At 39.9% G+C, this 24,101-nt stretch overlaps 3 protein-coding genes across 5 annotated transcripts in view; 1 reads left to right on the top strand and 2 right to left on the bottom strand.

Annotated features, from left to right (window-relative positions):
• Positions 1–163: 163 nt before the first annotated feature.
• Positions 164–15,584, bottom strand: shc2 (SHC (Src homology 2 domain containing) transforming protein 2). 2 transcript variants are annotated; one of them, XM_007558739.2, is made up of 13 exons: positions 14,302–15,582; positions 10,079–10,149; positions 8,139–8,199; positions 7,888–8,007; positions 6,827–6,880; positions 6,587–6,638; positions 6,300–6,426; positions 5,616–5,796; positions 4,915–5,008; positions 3,882–4,049; positions 3,445–3,785; positions 3,187–3,338; positions 164–2,367 (listed from the first exon to the last, which is right to left on the bottom strand). In XM_007558739.2, the coding sequence occupies exons 1-12, from the start codon at positions 15,049–15,051 to the stop codon at positions 3,210–3,212; spliced, it is 2,148 nt and encodes a 715-aa protein (XP_007558801.1). In that variant the 5' UTR covers positions 15,052–15,582; the 3' UTR covers positions 164–2,367; positions 3,187–3,209. The 2 variants fall into 2 exon arrangements, with proteins under 2 accessions (XP_007558801.1, XP_016530092.1); XM_016674606.1 differs by lacking the exon at positions 6,827–6,880 and having other exon boundaries at positions 14,302–15,584.
• A 3,600-nt stretch (positions 15,585–19,184) lies between these two features.
• Positions 19,185–22,030, top strand: cks2 (CDC28 protein kinase regulatory subunit 2). The gene is made up of 3 exons (XM_007558737.2): positions 19,185–19,372; positions 19,710–19,837; positions 21,565–22,030. The coding sequence occupies exons 1-3, from the start codon at positions 19,314–19,316 to the stop codon at positions 21,606–21,608; spliced, it is 231 nt and encodes a 76-aa protein (XP_007558799.1). The 5' UTR covers positions 19,185–19,313; the 3' UTR covers positions 21,609–22,030.
• The window catches only part of cimap1d (CIMAP1 family member D), a 3,105-nt gene continuing 743 nt past the window's right edge, over positions 21,740–24,101 (bottom strand). The window contains exons 3-5 of one of the 2 annotated variants that reach the window (XM_016674621.1): positions 23,743–23,853; positions 23,170–23,283; positions 21,740–22,588 (exon numbers count right to left, since the gene is read on the bottom strand). In XM_016674621.1, coding sequence (XP_016530107.1) covers positions 22,098–22,588; positions 23,170–23,283; positions 23,743–23,853 — 716 coding nt within the window. In that variant the 3' untranslated portion in view covers positions 21,740–22,097. The remainder of the gene's footprint in view (positions 22,589–23,169; positions 23,284–23,742; positions 23,854–24,101) is intronic. The other variant, XM_007558762.2, reaches the window with a different exon arrangement.

Below are 24,101 nucleotides of genomic sequence, written 5' to 3'. Positions count from 1 at the left end.
GTAAAACATCATTTGGTCTCCATAAGTCAAGACACAATAAAAAGCAATATTTGACTATTCCCCTATAGATAATATTTTTACTGATGCTAGTAAGTGGGGGTAAGGTTCTGTCAATGGAGAAAGTTAAGCAGTCACAATTAACAACACACTATTTTATCTGTACCCTTTCATAATTGATTTTATTGACTAAACATAACAGTGAAGAAGGGGGGGGAAAATGGAGAAATTCCTGAGAAAGCAAAAGGGGGCGGGGGGGAAGCATTAACAAAATATTCACATTCTCATCAAAAGAATTGACCTGTCCTTGATACACAGAAGGAAAAAAATACAATCCAAAAGTACTACAGTGACACAGATGTAATGAGCCACTTCCTGGTGTGCCCTGAAGAAACAACACAAACCTGTTTAGCTTAAATACAGAGATGTGGACACAAAACATGGTCAGCAAAGTACTGAATTTTCCTGAGCCGGGACAAACGGAGGGATTGCACATCCTTATCGCTATTTTACGTCCAATCACTGCAGAGGAGAGCGGTCGGCGAAAGGAAAGGACATCTTTTCTGAGGATCTCACAAAAGAGATTGATAACAAAAACAGCTGTGATTATCTAGCAGAAAACGGGAGCAGCTTACATCACTGTTTACAAATATAACAGCTTAATTATCCTGAACCTTGTTTATCTTTTTCATTGGCATGACAAGAAAATGTAGTCTTTTTGCAATGAGTGGAGAACTGCACACTATATACACTGAGACAAATGCCTGCCAGTGTAGTAGTTATTAAGGCACTGGGAAAAACACATGCAGGTACCGCTCAACAAATAATGGAATTAAAACTTTAATTTAGTTATTCAATTCAAAAAAGTAACCTCTGTCTGAGGTTAAGGTAAGGACAGTTGTCTGCCCAATTAAGCAAAGTGTTACCAAGGTCATTAAAGCAGACATTGGTACTTTTGGCAGTATTAGGCAGTCGCCAAGTTCTCTTGAAAAATGAAATCAGCATCTCCTTACTTCTTGTAAGTAGAGGGAAGAATGAATTGCGCTGAAATTCCCTGATAGACAGATGGCTGCGTTGATTTTGAACTTGAAAGAACACGGCGGACCAACACCAGCAGATGGCTGTGTATCCTTCACTCTTCCTCCAGACTCTGGGACCTACACTTTCAAATGAAAATAAAAAAAATCTACTTTCATCTAAAATTATGACTTTGGACCACTGAGCGACAGTCCAGTGCCTTTTCTCTTTAGTGTGACGCTTCGTGTGTCTCTGTTGCAGGAGCAACTTGAATACGAGTCATATTCAACGTCCTGTCATTCACCCGTGTGTCACCTTCGCTGAACAGCCCTTTATGAACTTTCAGCACTTTATGAACAGCCAGCTTCTGTCTTGGTTGTAATTAAATAGTAAAAAAAAAAAAATCTTAATATTTAGATTTTTTTCTTGGAAACATATCTCATTAATCAATAAGATTAAGATAAATAAATGCTTAGGAGATGTCCACTGTGTGTCATGATGTATCTATAGAATATATGAATTTCACTCTTAATTGTATTACAGACTTAAACTATTTATGATATTCCAATTCATTGGGATGTACCTGCACAGTTAGTTAGAAATGAGGACGTTAGCTTTGACTCAGGATTCATCGCAGAGTAAAGTCTGCTCGGTCACAGGCTCGTGAAAGTTCATTGTACTGCGATCAGCTCCTTACAAACAGCAAACAAGACCACATATGTTAATTGATGAAAATGTAGAAAAGCTTCACGTTTTTGCTGATACTGTGGCAAAATGTAAAGCACATAAGCGTGTGCAGCTCGTACACCGAATCAGTGTTTGTCCTTTGTGCCTTCTCGGACACTGGAGACCGATGTAGAAATAGCAAGTCGTTGCATCCCAAAGAGAGAGAGAGAGAGAGAGACGGCCGTCTGTTGCGTCTCAGACACGCAAACCTGCAGTCACTTCCTGCATACTTGACGAAATTTGCTTCTCAATCTGAAGGCTGACACGTCTCGAGTTTATATCTGTGACAGATAATCGGTTTTTCCTCTGGTCATGTTCATTGTTGGCAGAAAGAATGTCCGGTAACAATGTGGTCGTGGATTGCTGGAAGCACTTATTTATTTATTTTTTTTTTACGTTTAAAATGATGTGGCATTCTGGATTCTGGTCCGCACGTCGAGGAGTTTATGACGTACAATGAAACATTTGGTTTAGCCCGACAGCCAGAGGAAAGAAGGAGCTTGACTTGATTCTGCACTTTCATGGGAAGTATGTTCAAGGCAAAAAAAGTAGAAGTCTTCTTTCAGGATGAAAAAATCATTATTCAGTTCTTAGGACAAATGTTTCCCAGAGTCCAGACGAATTCAGCTGCGAAAAATGACGGAGAGAAACAGATTATGGTTACTGAAGAATAACGTATTGTGTGAATCAAATATATTTCCATTTAATATAACATATACGTAAACTGCAACTTATATATCACGACACACACTGATATGAAACCTCCATAGTCCTTTAGTGGCTACAGTGTCTTTTAAAAGTTTTTATACCAACAAAATGTGATGTGGGAAAAGGATAATTGGTTGTCAGCTGCTTCTTCTTCTTCTTTTTTTTTTTTTTTTTTTTTTAATTAAAATCAGGGAAACAAAATATGCAAAAGATTTGAGACTGAAGCAGAGGTTAATTTTCCAAGCCCAGCAGGATAAGGAACTAGAACCACAATGAAAATATTTAGACTAAAGCATATTTATTGGAATGGCACAATTAATGTCCACAACTAAGCATCACTTAGAATCTGAGGCAAAACCGGAAATTTCTGGATCACAGCTATACGCTCCACTGAAATTGACTGAGTGTAAAGCTACAGTGTAAAGTTTAAAAAAAAACATGCATTATTTTCTTAAGCTTAAAAATTATAGGTGACTTAGTGTGGCTCCATCATTTAAAACTTCTATCAAAGTTTGTGGTTGTTAAAAATCTTCAGTGGTAATAACTTCTTTTTCAACACAGAAATGATTACATTTTTAATCTGTAATCTTTTTATTTATTTTACCACATGGAAAGCAACAACTGCTCTGACTGGTAAAACATTTAGAGTGTCAAGCTGCAAACAACTTTTAATATTTGCATGTAAAACCGTTCAAATAATGATCTCCACTTTTAAAATCAACGCACGCTGCATCTTACCATCTCACAACAACCCGGGTGGTTCACTGTTTCCTCCGGACAGCTTGCTTGAGATGAAGCTCACTTTCCGCTGCAACAATTGGCAGCTCGTTCTTCAAGTGGTACGCTATGAGGTGGCTTATACTCTCAAACAACATGTCTTTAGTTCGGACCTGTACGGGGATAAACAAGTTTTGCATTACGCAAGCAAAATTTTGGTGTCAAAAAAGACAGACAAATTGCTTTATTTTGTTCTGGTGTGAGTTGACACAGACTCACCACTCCTTCCGGGTCCACTAGCAGCAGGTGTTTGGGCAGGCCACAGTGCATGCCTGTTAGCACGTACTGGCCAGGGTTGGTGGTGCTCTCACGGACCAGGAAGTCCCCGTCTCGAACCAGGAGTTTCTCTGCGTCTCTCCGGCTCATGCGACTGTGGTACCACGTTTCCCTGCGCAGTTGCTCCTCGTTCGGAGCCACGGGGGCTCTGCGTCTCGGCGGGCTGGGCCACTGATCCTCTAAGTTTCGAACACCTCCAACCTGAGAACCAGAACCCACTAATACGCCGGAGCCAACAGCTCCTCCACATGCCTCGTGGAGCTTTAGGGCATCCTCGAAGGGCCCTGCAGAGGCACAAGAGGTTTAGTTATTCGGTTCAGCTGTTCTGCTTCCGTTTTTCCACTTCCTTAGGCGTGTCTAGAGTAAATCTCAACACTCACTCATATCAAAGAGGTCCTTTTTGGGACTGTCATGTGGTCTAGCCCCTTTATGTCCATCTGCTCCATGTGTAAAAGATTCAAGGTTTTCCAAACTTTGTGTATTTACATACTGGTGCTCTTCATAGTCCTTGCTGCCTGGTGGCTGACCATCAGCACACAAGTAACCATCTAATGCAAGAAATGAGACAAAATCCAATTAAAATAACACTTTAAGAATTTTTTATAACATCTCGTTATAGTGACAACAGTTTTAAAATTTGACTCTCCAACAGAGTTCATTAACCTAAGTTGTTTTTTCATACAAGAATCACACAGACATCTTTTTTATATATATATATATATATCTGGCCTAAAAATCAAGGAGGGTAGAAAAGGCTAATCTCATCAAATATCCAAAAACTTAACCATAGTAAACTGTTATCATAAATGCTATAAAGCACAATGTAAAAGGATTAACCTCTTTGCATGTTTCATTGTTGAATTCATGCAATAGGATCAAACTAATCAAAAACTAAATACTAATACAAGAATGTAAGCATAAAGCAATACCAAAAGAGTGTAAGAAAAAAACTAAGAAATTGAATACAAATAAATAAGTTCAAAATTTAACAATGAACAATTATTGCCAAACTCAAAGAATAAAGTGAGAACCTAAAAGTACAAATACTTACTGATTATGACAGAAATAAGACGTTTTTGAAAACAACAGTGAACCTCCACAGCAACAAAAAGTCACGTGGTCTAGCTAGTTATTGCAAACACTTTATGGAGGTTGGTGCTACTAAGTCATTAGGTGTAAGGGGACAAATACTTTTTCACATTGGGCCAATTATGATAGGGTAGAATTTTTCTCTTGATGCAATTATTATTGAAAATTTCTTTTAGCACTTACTCGAACTTTTATTTGTTTTATTTGATCTGAAACATGTAAGTGTGAAGGAGGGGGGGGGGAACTACATAGAAGAATTTTATCCGGGGGCAAGTACGTCGTTTCGAAACTGCAATAGCCACTTTCGGCCACAAGGTGTCTCACCTGAGCCACAGGTCGTCTCAGTGTCCCAGTGAAGCTCATAACAGAGTTGGCCGAGTGGATAAGATCCCTGCTCTATCCTGGCCTGTGCGCCCATCTGTCAACACAACAACACATTTTAAACACACAGTTACCTCTTCTCCCTTCAATGCAGTTCTGAAACACACAATTTAAATATTCCCCATAGTACGTCTGCATACAGTGAACGGGGCAGCATAGCGAGAGGCGCACAGTTTCTTTTTGTGCAATCATGTCTTTAATAGTTATGGTGGAGGCATATCAAGATGAATTATAGCGCATATATTGGGAGCTTGTGTGGTGTAATTCTGTTTTAATGTGGGGGAAGCAGCAGACAAACACATCATAACCGGTTTGAGGGATGCTAAGTCAAACAAGGCATTTTGGTAATAAACTTTAATTATATAGCAGATTATGAAGGTCAGCCGTACTTTATATAACATCTGTGAAAATATTGGATTGCAAGACAGCCGTGTCACTGCCCGGCAGCTTCAGTGTTAAAGCTGAATAAAAACTATAAGAGTATGTCAAAATTTAGCTGAAAAATATCAATATTACATATAAGTTATCATGTCAACTTTACAGGTGTATAAAGACAGAACTTCACCTACACTGTTCTTAGCAAAGAGTCACAAATGCACATTTAGAATCCACAGCTTGACTTGACAGGATATCATGATGCTCACCTGAGTTGCTGTCTTGCTCTGTGGCTGGGTGTGGATGTGACCCAGCAGGGCCCCGGTGGGCCTCAGCCTAGAGTCCACGACTCCCCCGACAGGGGGCTCCTTCCCCGGGATGCTGTTGTAGTAATCGTGCTCTGATGCATCTTCGTCCTCGCCCCACACCGGCTCCTCTGTCCTGATGGGCCTAAAGTCAAATGCGCATTCTCTGAATTCATGGCTAAATGTCACAGTGAATAACCTAAGATTTTCTAAATGCTTTCCAGTTCAACTTCTTGCCACAATTAATTAGAAAAAGGAAATCTCAGTTTACGGTTGTGCAACGTCCAAATGTGATCTACAAAAATATGAAGACTTGCTGCTGGTCACAGGAAGGCGGATGTTTATTTGAAACCGGAACGGAAGATAAAGCTAAGCTTGAGTTTCCCCTGTGTTTGCAAAAGCGTCATTCAATAATTGATGCTTGGTAAAAGTGCGAAAATATCCAAGCGTTCAAAGTTTCACACACGAAAGCAACACAAGAACAAAAGTATTAAAAGATTAACAGTAGGTCAAGTTTTCTAATGTCGCCAATATGCTCTACGTATGAGGCAGCACAAAGGCCTGAAAAGCCTAAGATTTAACACTTTTCTTTGTTTTTGATGTTTACTTATGACTTCATGTATTGCTGTTGTTTCAGGACTGTGTTACCTCTCAACAGATGACATGGTTTTAGGAGGGCTGTGTAGATACTGTTTGAACTGCAGCTCAAAAGCCTGGCCAATGGTACTGATGACACTCTGGGCTAAGCCATCCGAACACTCCAGGATGTGACATGCTGTAAAAAAAAAAATCCAAAGGGTTATGGACCCATACAGAAAATCAAGTACCCGCGCACATCATCAGTATATGTAAAATGCAATGCCGATATTTTATATGCTGATAAATGCAAATTTAAAGGAGTATAAACTCTTTGTGCACAGAAAAATAAACTTTACCTCTTTGATTTACTGGGTCTTTGGCTACGTATGCAACATAGTCTGGTGTGTCCTGCAGCAAAGAAAATGGAAAGTCCAATTATTAGACCAAACGTAAATCAGAGGTTCTTAAGTAAACTAACTGATTTTCGGGCCACAAGATTGGAAACCAGTAAAATATAATTGATATATGTTAAGATGAAAATGTAAATTCCAAACAGCAGGCATGGAGAGTCTGGGGGTTAAAAATGCCACACTCACTGTGTCTCCTCCAGAGGCAAATGAGATGGACTGCATGGGATGGTGTGCAATCACCTGCAAGATACACATGTGTGAAAATGAATGGCATGAGACCATTTAATGCAATCTAAAGACATGTACAGTCAAATATGCTTTTACAAAATTAAGAACTTGACTGGGAATCAATGATCCAGCAGGACCAAAAGTCACTCAGTCAGTTAATTAAATTGATTGACTGATTTTTGTCCTATGGTATACAAATAGATAAAGATATGAAATAATTATCTGACCACAGAAGTTGTCAGATAAAGCCCAAGTAAGGAGTCAGAGCTCTGTTTCTGCAGCTGCCCTCGTACAGATCTGGGATAAATGTTAGGAAAACCTTCAATGTCCTCCTCAGCTTCCCTCACTACCCACTGTCTTCATACTCCACGTTGCAGCTGAAGTACCAAGCTAAGAACGAAGTAGTAAGTCAACACACTCTCAACAACAGCTTTGTGGAATGTTGTGAGAATGCTGGCCAGGAGGGATATTTGTTTCACTTTCTCCAGAAAGTGCAGGGTTCCAGTTTTATTCTTGGATTCAGAAGGATTTAATGCAATACAGTCTTTCCACCGCATTCTTGTGGTTGCTAGGGGGGTGCATGCTCGGGCTGTAGAAATTGTAGACTCCTAACGTCTTTTTGTCCATGTTACAAATGTTGTCTTTGCATCAGCCCTCTAGGTGTTTGTCTTCTTCCCTTTACACATGAACAAGATCATGTTTTGATGCAGACTTGGGCAGCGTGAAAAGCCATGATTTGCACGGCCTTGAGACACTCTGGTCCTCATTGTGATAAGAGTTTGTTTGACCCACTTTACTTGTTCGAGCAGAACAAGTAAAGTTTATCTATTTGTCTCTAGAGAATGGTTGTGCTATACATCGGTTTCTGGATGAGTGTTTTTGCTGTCCAGATGAGTGAGAGCTCTGTGCAGTTGGATTTCAAAGACCTTCACACGACTACAGATCTTGAAGGGCACCAACACTAAATAAGGCGAGCTGTCTAATTTAGTCTTTCAGGTTTTAGCAGTAGATCATTTCACCTGTCGTGTGGTTGGGACGAGAAGTCCAAGGCCATCTACAGAAATGTTGAGAGCGATGTTCATGCCTGCAAATCGCAGGTTACTCTTTCCCATGACTGACTGCAGAGCTTTGTTTAGGGTCTAAATGAAAGAAAAATGAGTGCAACCACATACAGATGTTAGCTGAGTTAATTAAAACCATATATGTGTTTGGTAAAATAATACTTATCGTAAGCATAAGTAAAGATTCATGGTGAAATATTGCTACTGACCTTTTTCCTCCAAGCCCCCTTTCCACCAGGCACTGCCTCACAAAGCCTGTTGATGGCTTCCCTGATTAAGAAAATGTGGAGAGGGTGCTGGTCACACGAATGAAAAAGACATTTGGCCACTTGTCATAAACAAGTCTTCTGAAGTAAACTAGAGTCCTTTATTGAATTACAAGAAATTGGGAAAAATTAGGGCAGATTTTAGTCAGATGTGCCGTGTCCCAAATCTGTTACAATTCAGTGGCGAACAACTGTTTTCTATCTGGTCTGTTGTTCATAAACCTTTCTACAAAATGTTATGTGAAAGCTGAGATTCTCTGCTAAATTACAGAAAAAAAAAATAATCACAGTGTGATGGGGTGAGAAAAATACAATGCTTGTTGTGTTTACATGTGTTTTGCACAAAGCGCCTCTCTCTCTCTCTCTCTCTCCAGGATTGCTCTAACTCTGCAGTGAAACAGCTGCAACCTGTGGGAATGGTGGCCTAATGGCTACTGAAAGCCTTATTTCTCTGTGTGTCTCTGGTGGTGGGGGTGAAGAATAATGTAGACTTGAGGCTGTAGCTCACTATCTGTCCGCCGTGGGACGGCAGGGACAGAAATCAACAGGCCCGGCTAGCCCTATCGAGTAGCTCATAAATATTTAAAAAGCAAGCGTCCTGGGCCTTGTCTCGGGTAAAGGTCTTCTCAGGGATTTTTGAAAAACACCCACGTTCAAATGACTCATGCTGATGAAAGCAGAGGGAGGCGGAGGGGCAGGAGGAGGAGAAGAGAGAGAAGTTGTTGTTGTTATTGTCTGCAGTGCTGGTCTTTCCCTGTTAGTCCTGGTATCTAAATGCTGAGACTCATTACCAACCTGTGTTCCCCATTAGGAGCTCAACTTTTTTATTTTTTTATTTCATGAAGTTGTTGCAGTTGTTTTGAAAACTGATCAATACCAAATTTGCCTATTTAGACCTTTTCTCCCCTAGATTTCTTAGTATTTTTCAAGCTCAGTCATATCGAACGGACAGGGTCTGTAGCGATCAATTTTAAAGTCTTGCCACAAATTTTCATTTGGATTTAAGTTTAGAGTTTACCTGGGCAAATATAACCGTTCTAAAACCTAACCCTAATGTATCCCTGTCTGTTTTCTTCCGTCGTCGTCATGTTCACTAACTTTGACAAAGGGGTAAAAAAATAAATAAATAAAATTACCTGAATTTATCTGAACAGCCAAATCAAATTTAGAGGGAGCAAAAAGAAAAATTAAATATGTTCAAACCATAAGCAGCCAGAACAGCCTCAGCAGGGTTCATCCCTTTGTTTTTCTTTTGCTGTTTTGTTTTGCACACCCGTAACCTCCTCCCTCTCAAGAACTTGCAGCCAAACACATTACCCAACAGGGTGCATTCACAGAGACCACTGCAGCTTTCCACTGTCATTAGCAAACATCATCAATTATAGATCCCCTCCTCTATCACTCCATCTCTGCTGCATCCTCCTTCTTTCCCCCCTGCACTTAAGCTTTGGAAGCATGGTAGGCTCAGATTACTGATGATCGATTGTAGAGGAGAGATAGGAGGGTGAGAGGCGGAGGGGAGGAGAGACAGAGAGGAGGAGGAGGGAAGAGGAGTGGGCCGCTTCTTTTAGGTTGAGGATGACAACATCACATGCAGCGCAGGGAAACAAAAAGGACAAACAAAAAGAAACTCGCTTGCCAAGAGTTTCAAGTCTGAACTGAAGGAATTGGAACCATCTTTGATGCATTTATAAGAAAAAAAAATAAAAAATCTGCCCATCCACCAATTACTAATCAAATTAATTCATTTAATTAAGCACTTTTGATTTAAACAATCGCCTAGATATACAAGCACTTTAATATGGACATGTAAATAAACACTATGCTTATTGGATCAAATTCTCCTGACTCACCACAGCCGGTAAAGACGGATGCTGACTTACCTTGTCACCTGAGTCCGTGTGTTGAAGTCCAGGGAGCGCATTGACTTCAGCACCTCAATGCAACCCATGTACTACAGGGGAAAACATCAGATCAGATGGGGCTCTGCAGTATGCATGGAGACATATTTTTATTCTGATTCTGAGCCTGTTCTGCACTTAAAGTACAAATGTTTGTTTTTTTTTCTGACGCACTATTCTTTTTGGACTATTATATTTTCCATTGTTAAACGTGATAATTCCCATTTATATTTTATGTTACATCCACAGACTAACCATGAAAGCAACCGTCTAGCACAGCGTTGCACTAATGGCTGTCAAATCAAGGTGCTAATGGCACCTTGACTAGATTAGCATCACTGAGCTCCAGATTGCGTACAAGCTGCAGCTTCTGAAGCCTCGGGGGGGGCACGATTATGTGTGAGGGTGTTTGATCCTGCAGGCGCTTCACGTGAGAATGTCGTCTTGTCTGCATCGATGTGAGAAAAAAAAAAAAAAAAAAAACTGTCATAGAATAAAATTCGGGATATTTCTGTCTGCTACGATTAATAGGGCAAAATCATCTCCAGGAACACTTCTCAATATCTGGTTGATTGTTCCTGCTACAAACGAATAATAGAATCGGTGTAATGAAGTGTCACAAAGTTTACATCCTAAAAACTCTCATCTGTTGTCTTCTGTTTGGTTAGTTTAGTGCTGAGCAGTTTTTAACACTGTTAACACTTCTTATGAGAAGCGCTCTCAAAAGTGATGCTTTTCAGTTTGTCGAGCAAATGGGATAAACGTTACAGAAGGCTCCATGACATTTTTAGTTTCATACATTGCCTTGAAAAGATTTTCACACTTTCTGAAGTTATAGACCCAAACTTCAATACAATATAATTATTGTTATCCGTATATTCATTGCATAGAGAGGAAAGAAAAGCATTGTTTTCAAATGTATTTAAAGGATAAAAATCTGAAAAATGTGGCATGCATTTGCATTCATACCCCTGTACTTCAGTTAAATAGTCAAATAAGAGTTCAATTTGATCTCAGCACAAATCCAACTGTTTTGTTAGAGAAGATTAATGAACAAACAGCATCATGAAGATCAGGGAAGACAGCAGACAGATCAGTAAACGAGTAGGAAGCTTCGGCTATTAAACAATAACTTAAACTTCATATATCTTACAAAGCACAGTACCCCATACATAGATAGAAAGAGTATGGCACAACTACGAACCAAGAAAAGGCTGTCCAGTGTCCACCTAAGGTTTATAGGCTGTGCCAGGAGAGACTTGATCAGAGAAGCAGCCAAGAGGCCCATAGTAACTCTGGAGGAGCTGCAGAGATCCAGAAACCAGAAGGGAGAATCTGTCAACAGGACAAGGCTCCATAACTCTTCAGTAACATTATTACTGAAGCTGTTAGTTGTGCAAATTGTAGTTTGTTACAAGGCATAAAGGAGACTCAACAAGCATTTGCAAGAAGACTATCTGGTCTTATGATATCCATGATTGAACTTTTGACCAAATGCAAGGCGTGGAGAGAAACTTGCAAGTAAACACAGTGGAACACGGTGGTCAGTAAAAAAGAATAAAAAATACAAGAGATGGCAGTCATTGAAGAAAAGTCTGTTAGAGGCAGCAAAAGGTTTGGGACTGAGAAAAGGCCATAAACAGAATCAGAGCAACAGCTTGAAAACTGTCCTTTTCATTTCACTGTGTTTTAAGACATAAAATCCCAACAACATGCACTAAAGTTTGTGGATGCGACACGACAAGATGCGGAAAAGTTCAAAGAGTAGGAACATTTTACAAGGCAGCGTATTTGGAGGATAGCTCTTTGCAAGAAGCAACCACGCAGCAGAGATTAGGAGCCAGATAGAGGACCTCTGAGTCTAAATGAGCTTAATAAGCTTTCTAATCAGATTTAGGCTTGAGGGAAGTCTTCCATCAAGAAATTTGTCCCTTTTTTTTTCCTTTTCCATTTCATCTGCTGATGCAACGTCCCCCACGCTCACAACCTCCATCCTTTCTCATCATCGGGATGTTGTTCGTCCAGGCTAAAGCTCTGACATATACATCCCATGACTAGAGATACCAGGTTCTCAAGAAACATTCCTTACAAATTTAATAAAACTGGTATCCTCTTCTCAAACTCTGTTGTGGAAGCCTCTCTCTTTGAGATAAATTCTGGCAGCTGGGTTGTTTGTCATGTCGGGGAGTCACAATTTCGTATCTGGAGGCAAGAATCACAACAGATGTTGCATGACGGCTAAACGGACAAAAAACACCAAACTCATTCTCCTTTTAGAGCTCAGTCAGTGAGTGCCATGCATCTTCTGCGTGAGAGTAAAATGTTTTTTTTTTGTTTGTTTTTTTTTGGAAACTTAACAAGTCACATTAAAGAAGATCAATATGCATAAGATGACTGTTAATAAAAACTGCAATGAAGCAGAGTACAAAGAGATTAATATGTGTAATCATAACACCTGCTGTGGTAGCTGCAGTGCTTGTTTTAATGGCTGCGGCAGTGCTCTGGCTAACAGAGGTAGCAGACTAGGGGAGACACAACACATGACATGTCTTTGTGGACACCGGGAAGATATAAACACGACTAAGAAATCCATATGTCTGCCATGAAGAGGACTGGAAGTCTGTGAATGACTGACTATATGTGCAAACTCAAATAGAGAGAGAGAGAGAGAGAGAGAGAGAGAGAGAGAGAGAGGTGCTCACTGGAATGATTACAGTGCAGCACCAATTCACTGTCCCCCTGACACTAATACATGCAGTGAAACGCTCCTCCCTGCATGGATTTGCCGCTGCACTGCTCATACAGGAGCACAGCAATCCTGTTATTTTCCAAACTGTCCTCTTACAGGTCGTCTCTGACGACTGTTGCCACGCCTACAACGCCGGACTCCTAGAAACACATTCGGATCGTTAACAGAGACATCGATCAGAGACAAGAAGAGCCCGCGACGCCAAGCTCGGAAAGCAGAGCTCAGTGACGAGAAAGCACTTTTGCGAAACATTCCGACCTCTTCCGCTACTGATCCAACTGCCTCGTCACATGATGCAAATGACTGTGATTAAACGTAATTGAATATGGGAATGAATGGCGCTCGTGTAATGTCATTAGAAATCGCACTCGGGCCCCCCAGACTGCAGTAATCAAGAGCCGTGCCATTAAGTTTGAGGAGGAGGAGGAGGAGGGGGAGGGAGCAGAGGTGAAGTGTCATCAAGGAGGACGCCGTGGGGAGACGAACGATAAACAAGACGCGTAAGGATTCAGATCGCTCGGATTGATCAGATTTCCCATCTAATGATTACTTTATCTACCCTGATTTTATTTATTATTTATAAAAAAACAACAACAACAAAGTTCTTTAATTTCTAAAGGTTGCCCTTATCCTCCCCTAACTAAACAAACAACAGTATATCATATTCATAGTCACGATTATGAGAAGCAACAGATCAAATTGATGCATAAAATCAGTCTATTCGCTTCGTAGATAAAAGCAAACAGGCTCAAATCCACACAAAGAGAACCACTCCCACACTCAGAGCTCACAATCAGGCAGATTACATGCTCCATAAACAGTTTTTGTTTTAAATACAGTGTGACACAAAGCCGTATTTATTTAAAAGTGCGGCTGAGCAACAATAGCCTCCGCAGTCAGGAGACATAATTTTATGGCGGTTTTTTTTCCGTCTATCCTGAAACCCTCAGTGCAGCATGATACAGACCCTTAACCAGCAGCACCAAGTCGTCTATCTGGATGAAATTATGTATTCCCTCGGCACTGCCACATGAGCTGCATAACAAACTGCCTGCTGTTGAGATGCTTTGGTTTGTTTGTTGTTGGTTTTTTTTTTCATTCACATTTGGATGAATGTGAATTAAAAAAAAATGCAGCCTTGATATTCTCTTCTTCCTATGGGAGTCTTTAATTACAAGTGCATCACTTATTTTGCATCAGAATTATCAAATGTTATCTTAATAAGCAAGAGAAATACTAAAAATTCAGATTAAAAAAAAAAAAAGATATATATTAAATACTTCACAACTAAAAACTCCAAACATTTCTGATCTATACATAAATCATAGGGTAATAGTTAGAGATGTAAGTTTTGGTGCATAAATGGGAAATCAGTCTGCATCTGTCAAGTAAAAACAGATTAGCGCATCACTGGGGTTAACAGTTAACTAATTATCCTCTTTTTAAATGTACTTACCCTGACAATGTAAGAAGCTCCTTGTCCCACAATTTTCTTGTCTGGGTGCAGCCAACCCTGAGACGGCTTATGGATGAAGCTGCCCTTGGTGTGGAGCTCTTCTCCCCCCAGCCACATCCCCTCCACCCTTGTCCTGCGGTTCATCCCTGACCTGGAGCCGCTGGAGACACCGGGGCTCACCATGACCTCTGCTGCGACCCCGAATCCATGCCCTGCTGGACCTCCAGAGGCTGCAACTTGCGCTACGGCCCGCTGCCCTCGGATGGCCTGCAGGGAACAGGGGGTGACACAGACAGGGTCACAGGAGTTAAGTACGGCCGCGAGGCTGGCCACGGGGCCGCTGGCTGGGCTCGCCCCACTGGTCCTGTTTGACGGTGATGAAGACGAGGCCTGGGAAGAAGCTGTCTTGGTTGAGTCCTTGCTAGAGCTGGAGCTGGATGGGCTTCTGCTGAGCAAGGAGTTGGAGAACTTCCACTGGGGCATCTTGGGGATGAGCATGCAGAAGGTTGTGGTGGCCTCCTGCTCCCCATCCAGGCAGGGGGAGTCTGCCAGGGCTGCGGCCCCCACCGAGGAGGAGGACCTGGCGCTGGGATCCAGGGGAGGCAAAGGAGGCAGGGGGAGACTCTGTGCGGAGGAGGAGACCACCGGTGTGGCCACGACTTTGCTGCTCATGGCTAAGCTCTGCATCAGGTCGTCAGAGGAGGTTACAGACTCGTTGCGAAAGCGGTCATACTTTGGCTTAAGGAGCATGCCCGGAGGAGCCGCCTGAAGCAGGAGCTCAGAGAGAGGGGATAACTTTCAGAGGATGGAGGAGAGAGGGGAGAGGGGAGGGGGGAGGGATGGAGTAATGAAAGAGGAGAGGAAAACAAAAGAAGAAAAAATCCCCAAACCGCGTCCTATATCCTTGTCAAAGTCAGCTCAGCGCTGTGTGCACCTCCGCCACTCAGACACTGTCCCGCTCTCATGCTGCTGCTGTTGCTGCTGCTCTCCGCCTCCTGCTCTGAGCGGGCCGGCTTCCTCATACTGCCCAAGGAGAGATGGCTCGTGCGCTTACCACTGTCTCTCCTTCTTCGTGGATGATGTCATTGGCCTGTGAGTCCTGCCCTGCCCAGCTGCTCCCAGACAGTATTTGCTGAAACACACATGCTTTTAACCGCCCTCCTCCGAGACACAAGCACACATTCTGCAGATCACCTGCAGCTCTGCGTGAAGCTACAGTCTGCAAATTGCTCCATTTTGGGTTACTCGAAAGCAAAATCCCCGCACGCACCCAGAGAGCAATGAATTTCTAATTATTAATGGGTTTATGTTGCTGCTAATTAGATGACAATAATAAAAAGTCTTACTGTTCCGATGCTGGCGTAAAAGAAGGTGGAAATCAATACTGTTGCTCAGTGTGTTAACCTGCAATCAATGAGATGTTTTTCTTTTTTTTTACATAAATCAATAACAAGTAGGCTGAATATTGAAGCAAAGGCCCAGCAAATACGCAACAGAAAATATGATGGTACTATAATAAAGTAAAAATTAACCCATGAATGTATAGTAGAGACATGGGAACAAGACTAAACCAATTAGTTGAAGTGAATTTTGTGAGTCAACATGATCTCATTTCACCCAAGCTATCCAGAAGCACCTAACAAAAGGAACAATGGAGTCACCATCTTAAAGGACGACCCATCTGACAACATCCAATCTTTTCCATTTGCTTGGATTGTCTTTTCCTTCGACCCTCTCATCCACCTCTCAGGGGAGCAACCAGGCATCTCGGCGTGACCCTTTTAGCTCTTTACTTGCACCTTCCCCTGTGTGTTTCACTAATTCCCTGCCATTTCTACTCGCTTTTCTACTCTCTCATATTGAGTGGGGGTTTACTCAATTAACCATAACATTATGAATAGTCAAGGGACGGCCAAAGAACATCTGGGGCTCCTCTAGTGTGTGTGTTGGGATTGTTGGGATCTTCTAGCTTCCTTAAAATGGAATCAGATATTTTGTAGTTTGGTTGTTTGAGGGAAATTTCAACTTCTAACCCTGGTGGACTCTCTAGCTGAGGGAAGTTGCTTCTGTATGACGGTACTGTTCCAAATATAGCGGAGTTTGATTTGTTGCCAAAATGATGCAGCTGGTGACATGTGTAATATTAATATCTAATGTCAGAGCACATTTTACCAAGTTGATAAATGTTACATTGCCTGTCAGTTGAAATGCTACATCAAATATGACTTAAAAGAAATCTGACTTTGCAATTGAATGCATTGCACTTTGGACCTCTGTCTTTTTAAGAGGCTCCTGCTCTTTTTGCCACTCCACCTTCAGCACCTGATCACAACAATGTTGCTCCATTAAGCCTTTGACAATGTCCTTGAGAGCATTGCACCGGGATGTAGGTCATATGATGAGCTCAATAGATATGCAGTTCCACCAGATGTTTGCTAATTGCTGCTGCCACTAGTCTGGAGGAGCTCTATGAGGGAAACACGGGGAGGGATGCGGTGCTTGGTGAGATCAAGCGTTAATGCACCCCGAATGGTTGCCAGGGAGATTAAAGGATTTCTCTAACATGCTTGAAAGAATAAAGCAACGCTACGGGTATGTTTTGATGAGAGAATAACATTACAACTTGATGTAAAGTTTTTAAAAAGTCAATTAATACACCACCTTTAATACAAGATGTTTGCATGTAATATTTTATCCTAATTTTATACTAGAATCATATGTAATTGATTCTTAACTTCAATCAGATTTCCTAAATTGAAAGAAAAAACTAACAAAATAGTATTTCAAATATCATTGCATCATTTCTACTTCTTGTAGAAATTTACCACACCTTAATAAAATTATTCTCTGAAGGAAACATGTAAACATTCAGAACAATACCAAACAAAAATATGTTTGGTGTACAGAGCCATGAAAAGGTATTTTTCCATGTATACATTTCTATTACTCCTTAGGATTACTTCTCCTAAGGAGTGTTGTGACCATGACCAGGTCACACAGGTCCATAATTAATCCCAATATATAAAAATGAAAAAGCATTTCAGGAAAATAATGTCCATACCTATAATAAAACATGGGGGTGGTAGTTTGATGGTCTTGGAGTACTTCGCTTCTTCAGGCTACTTGTCAAAATTAATAGAATCATCAATTTGTAGAGCTGAAAATCCTTAGGGACAATTTCCAGTCATCAATTTGTGACCTCAAGAGCACTCAGATTATTAAGCAGGACAATGATCTGTAGCACACCAGCAAGTTTCTCTAAAACACTTAAAACAACTGAAAGTTTTGAACTGACCCAGTCACAGTCTTGATTTAAATTGAATTGAGAAGTTGTCTTATGAGATTAAGCAGATTGTTTATGCTTGGAATGCCTTTCCTGTGGTTGAATTAAACCAATTCTGCTAAGAATTGTGGAAAAAAAAAGAAAAAAAAGCAGACTGTGGGTGGCTGTCATGAAGACAGCTGTTGCCTTCAAGGGCTGCACAATCAATTATTACATTTTTGGTGGCATTTACTGATTTGTAGGGCCAAGTTGTTGTCATTTTCTCTCAAGGAATGGAGTCATAATTTGAATACTGTCATTTATTATCTCAGGTTAACATTGTCTGATATTAAAATTTATCTATTGGCATATGAGACTTAAAAGTGTTTAAATAAGCAAAATAAATCTGTAAGGGAACAGATGCTTTTCACAGCACTCTAAATAGCAGGAAATAATTCAGAATGATATCAAGATTTAAAATATTTACCTCAGAATGAAAAAAAGATCAAGGTCTCCTAATTTCTGGCGACTTCTAGCTGAAAGCATCTGATACAACGTGTTCTTCAGCCTCCTAGTTCTGCAGAACAACGAATAAAAGTAAGAACAACTTATTTTTGTAATGGATAACAGGTAAAATATAAAACCAGCGTACCTTTCCGTAAATAACCACTTATTTTTTGTTTGCTGCTGAGTCATAAAGTTACTGATAAACCAGATGTAATCGATGTATGTTGACTGATGCAGCAACAGCAAGTATTTCTCAGTATGTTTTGTTCTCTCTTTCCAAGAAAAAAAAAGAAAGCCTACACTAACACAGATAGTGAGAAAATTTTCATTTTTTTATTCAAATTAAATCCAATAATCAGATGTCATTAACAATGTTGCAGTCATTGTTTTGACAATAGGAAATGAAATGACATCAAACTTGTACAGCGCCTTTCTGCGCCCTCAAAGACGTTTTACAAAGAATTCAGTCATTTACATTCACACACACGCACACCTAGCCAGTAGTCAATTCACCTTTGCCATAAACCTAATCCCTAACCCAAAAACAGCATTTCCCCCTCATAGGGATCAAGACATTTTCCCAATGAGGAGCAGAAGTCCTCACAACCCCACATTGTAAACAGAACTAGGTCCCCACAAGGATATAAGGACCTGGTTCACATGCACACATCATTTTTGAACTTCACTCAACCTTTGGTTCGTCGTCAGTCTTTACATGTCTGCTTTGCTTTTTTTGGACAAGGTAGAAATTATATATTTTATACATCATTGCGAAAGGTGCGCGTACAGGTTGCTTGTCGTTCTTGTTTACGAGTTTATGGACCGTTTGTCCTTAAGTCATGCAACGCAGAGATAGAGAGACACTGAAGAGCTCTTCAATAGTTTATGCTTACTCAAGTCCCACCACGTGAGCCAGTTTTCGAACTCAACATAAGTTTAGGAAAATATATACTATTAAAAAAAAACAGAAGACATCATAAAAGCTCATATTTCTGGAAGAAAAATATCACTTATTTCAATTTATATCCTGGCTCTTGGTTTTACGAATGAGTGGCTCATCTTTTCACAGCTAGACGATCACTCTGAGTCCGCGAGCTGCCGTCTGGCCAATCAGGAGGAAGCGGGTAACGGTCGGGATTTGAATTGTCGTTGGAAAACAGCGGCAGATGACAGCAGGTTGTTACGCTCGTAACTAACGCAAGCCAGTTTATTCACTCGGAAACAGGATTATAACTGAGATAAGATGTCCAAGAAACAAATTTTCTATTCTGACAAGTACAACGATGAGGAGTTTGAGTACAGGTACTGCACTGTTCAAGTTTTCTATGCTGGTTTTTATGTGCTAACGTTAACATAAGATCACGACTTCTCAATGTTCTAGCTTTGTGGCTCGTCGTATAACTTAAAATATACTGCCAGCTTATTTTTTATTGCAACATTTTTGTGCGTAGAGATGAGTTAAGTGACTATTATAAATATATCGGTATTAAATTACAGTTGACCTGTAGAATCAAAACATCATCCGGCTAACTGTTAACCATGCTAACAGGCTTATGCTAACCTTGATCTCATTAATATTTAAATACGTCTTTGAACGTGGCAGATTATTAGAAATATGATCATATTAACCTCCTTACAGGCATGTTGTGCTTCCGAAGCAGCTGTCTAAACTGGTTCCCTCGTCCCATCTGATGACAGAAGAAGAGTGGAGAGGACTGGGGGTGCAGCAGAGCCAGGGCTGGATCCACTACATGATTCACAAACCAGGTCAGTAACCAAGGATCCAAAGGACAGATTTCTGAATAATGTAAAATCTGCTCTGAAGAACGTACTTGTTGCTCGAATAAGTGTTCTAAATTTTTACAGTCGCATATATAAAAACATATAAACTGGAATTTTCTTAAATAAATTTCTGAGCAAACCTGAGATTGTATTATGATAATTTTAATCAAATTAAAATGTAACATTCAACCTATCATTTCACAAAGACAGAAGGTATTCAGTGCTCCATTATGTGCTGATGTACTGTTTTGTCTTTAGCAAATATTGAAGTCTGTATGGACAGAGGGGCACCGTTTAGGCTTTTCCTGGATGCCACTGTTTTCTGAATTTCTTTGAGCTCTGACCAGCTTCATTTGATATCAGGTTTTTTCCTAAAGACAATATGCAAAGAAGGAACAAAAAAAAATGAATTAATAAAAATATTTTGCCCACTTTAAAAATGTATAAGAGAGTTTTGGGTGTGTTTTTTTTTTTTGTTTTGTTTTTACTCAAAATTAAGGAAGAATTATTCTTTGAAACAAGAATGTGTGAATTGCTAGTTGAAAGTTTAGGGCTGAAAATTAGATACATTATACTCTTTGATTCTTGTTACCTTTCCCGAACATGAAGGGATTTACTGATTGGAAACATTTCTTATTTCCATCAGTTTAGTTTACTCTGTAGATCAGAATAAACTACTCACTACTGGATGTCTCTTATCGTATTAGGCAGGACTTGGCTTTTATGTACTTGAGGACAAAATCACACTACAAATAAAATTTTATGATTTACAATGTTTTACACAGTCATGACGAAGTGCTACATTAAAAAAAAAGACTTCCAGAACTAATAAAGTATGAAAAAATCTTTGACATGGTTATTTATCCAGTCCAAGCCTAAATGTCTACAAATTATGTCCTTTTTCTTCAACAATTTATAAGTAAAGGCAATTCTGTCTTTGTTTTGCCACATCACAATTTGATTTGAACTTTTTTTTTTACAGTTACTATTTTTGGTTTTCTAGATTCTGATAACCCAAACATTGATCCACAGCCATAAACATGGGTCTGTTTCACTGATTTTATGGCCTCAAGACAACTTTCAATCTTGGGTTCCTAATCTAAACATGGTGAGATTACATATGCAGCTCGTTTTTAAAATCTTCAAAAAAGGCTAAATTTATCATGGCTCAAAAACCGCCTTATAGAGTTAGTGGTAAAATGGAAATATATTTTTGAAATGGAAGTGAATTTAATAAGTTAAGAAATCATAACACATTGACACAGAAGTCCTTTACCAGGAACTGGAAACTAACTTCAGTGCTTATTAGTTCGTGATTTATCTAACTACAAGAATTTAATGTCCACGATGTTCTGAAAACTGAAATTGATTATTATTAATATAATTTTTATTTTAGTATGTTTTTTTCATTCTTAAAAAAAATTATATATATATATATATATATATATATATAAATATAAAACTGCCAAAAATAGTTTAAAAATATTTTATTGAGTCTCATTAGGCTTTCGGACACTTTTCTGCTTGGCTGTTTTTTTGGGTTTTTTTTCTTCTTCATTGTTCACAGTTAAATCCTCTGTTTTGTATCACTCCCTATGAACGGAATGAGCGTGTGTTGCTAATTATGCAAAAGCAAAACCACACAAGTCTGTTCTTATTTTATCTTCTATATAATCTGATTTGTCTTGTCTTCTCTTGCTTTGACTGTGCAGAACCACACATACTCCTTTTCAGAAGGCCTCTTCCCAAGGAATGAATGGGAACGATCTTCAAGCTGTAAAGCTCCTTTGCATCATCGAGCTGCACTTCTCTTCTACATATATATCTCTAAAAATGTTCTAATGATTTGTGTAGAAAACTTTACATTTTCCTTTCAAAATTCCAACATTTTTTTTTTTTTTGCTTGTATTGAGAGGCAAGCTGCTTGTGTTCACTGTGAATAAAAACCTTGTATATGCTACAATATGAAGGGGAATGTTTACTTGTCAGTTGTACACTTTAAACATATTTTTTTAATGTCTTTCCTTGTTCTTCGAGATGCATTTATGTACTGAGTGACTATAGGAGTTTTTCCTGTTAAACTTTTGTTTGCGTTATGTAAAATCGTTGTTATTAAATGTTTAAAATGTTGCGAACAAGTACCTCGTTACTTAAAGAACAAAATAAAATGTTAAATGCAATATGTTGTTGCGTTTTTTTTGTTGTTGTTGTTTTCAAATTCCAGACTTGTTTATTTGACCCTATGTTAGTCAGAAAACCCGACCACTAGTGGCGTGACAAATTCTGAGTGTCTGACGCCCATGGAGTATGCTGGTGCTCTGGTCTTGTGAGCCGTGACGTTCTCGGGGTTATACGTCCCTGGACCGGGCTTTTTGGTCTTGTCTTTGGGTACGTCGTGACGTCCCAACATGGAGAACGCAGGCTGCCGCGGCCGATACACACTAGGGTCCGTACTGTTGTATCGGCAGGGTCCGGGAGTCTTGGCTAAATCCTCAGATGGTCCCCCGGTGCTGAAAGTACCCGACATGGTGTAACTTGCGCTGGCTCTCTTGTTTGGGATGTGAGAGCCCAGGAGTGGAGGCAGGCTGTACTTGTTGGGAGCCGGGACCGGGTCCACGGTGCGGTAGCGGGTGCGACGGCCCATCGTGTAGGAGGGCGGTCTGCGCTGCAGGTTGCTGGGTGGAGCTTTCTCAGGTCTGTATGTACCTGGTCCAGGTGTGCTGAATAACTCTTCTACTGATCAGAGAACAGGAAGATATAAATACACAATAATAAAGGTGGAGCGTAGTAGGCCTGTCACAATAAACATTAAATCAATTAATCGCATAATCAGTTATAAGAAACACTGATTTTCATTTGCTTGATGTGTCGCTTTTTCTCTTTTTACAAAAGACCGAATGATCGTCAGTTTGGTGTTTTGGTCTCAACTAGCCTTTTTTTTCTTTTTTTTTAAGTAATCTTGTTTACAGAGACTTTGTAATTTGTTTGTATTGTTTTCTTTACTTATTTTGGATAATTAAAATGTCTTCCACTTCCAGTCTTTAAATGATATTGATCCTTGAACATGTGTTCTTGCGTTTTTGTGCCATAATTACTATTATATTACTTGAAAATGGTCTCAAAACAACAATATTAATGTTTATTGCAATAAGTTCTGGGACTATCAAAATTTGTTATCGTGACAGGCCTAGAGTGTAGCTCATATAGTTCAGAGGCAACAAATGAAACTTAGTTTCTGGAAAGATCCAAAGGAAATATAGATGAATAAAATGTATGAAGAGTTAACATCCATCCAGAAAGAGTGAGAGAAAACTTACTCTGCGTTTTCATTCTACTCAACATTGAATATGCAGGTGTGCCATCCTTTCCAAAGCGAGTGATTTTTGCATCAACATGATACAGAGGCCCTGGACTGGAGTCGAGAGAAAGCACTGCAATAATAAAGTAAAAACCTTCAGACGTGCTTAGATAGAGAACTATGAAGTTCTGTCTCCCCCTAGGGGTACAGAGCCATTACTACACCACACAATGGAGTACAACCTGGTGTGAAGGATAACTCTTGGGAAGATGAAATCACTTTTTGAGTTGGTGTTTCAATATAAATACACGAAGAAGCATTTTGATATTAACTCAGATGTTTTCACTTATTTTTTTTTCTTTTTTACCAATATCTGACCAGATCATTTTTGAACCCAGCTCAATCTGACTGTATGTAGTGTGACAGTGGGAAGAAAATAAAAGCATCTCCACAGCATTATACCTTTTTGTTTTCTTTCCTTTTCTTTTCATTTGGATGAAAATTTTTGAAAACCAAAATCGTTTTGGTTTCTGGTTGGAACATGTGGAAACGTTTTGTGACATACTGCATCTGTTACCCCAATGCCACTCACTGTTATTACTCATCCTGCCATGGAAAGAGTAGGCCGGGCTGGTTGGTTTTGTGAAGTCGTGGCCAACAAACCCAATGGTAGGAGGCAGTCCATAGCGCCCAGGTCCTGGTCCTGGACACAAGGTATCTGATGAATTTGCTCATACGCAATCTCACGTAATCCATATACTCTATTGCATTCACAACACAAATGTTTAAATACACAGCTACAAATAAAAACTACCAGTAGTAATTTATTGTGGACTGTATAAAGGGAGAGAGTTTCCATTTGACCAACTTAAATCCCAAGCAATCAGTTTTTTCTCAAAACAGAGAGAGTCCTGGCAAGTCGGCACAGGACTCGCTCTGTCATATACATAT

This window comes from Poecilia formosa, unplaced genomic scaffold, assembly GCF_000485575.1.
Source record: "Poecilia formosa unplaced genomic scaffold, Poecilia_formosa-5.1.2 Scaffold98, whole genome shotgun sequence".
Taxonomy (NCBI): Eukaryota; Metazoa; Chordata; class Actinopteri; order Cyprinodontiformes; family Poeciliidae; genus Poecilia; species Poecilia formosa.
Note: the sequence above shows the minus strand (reverse complement) of the source record. Positions and strands in the feature narration are given on the sequence as shown.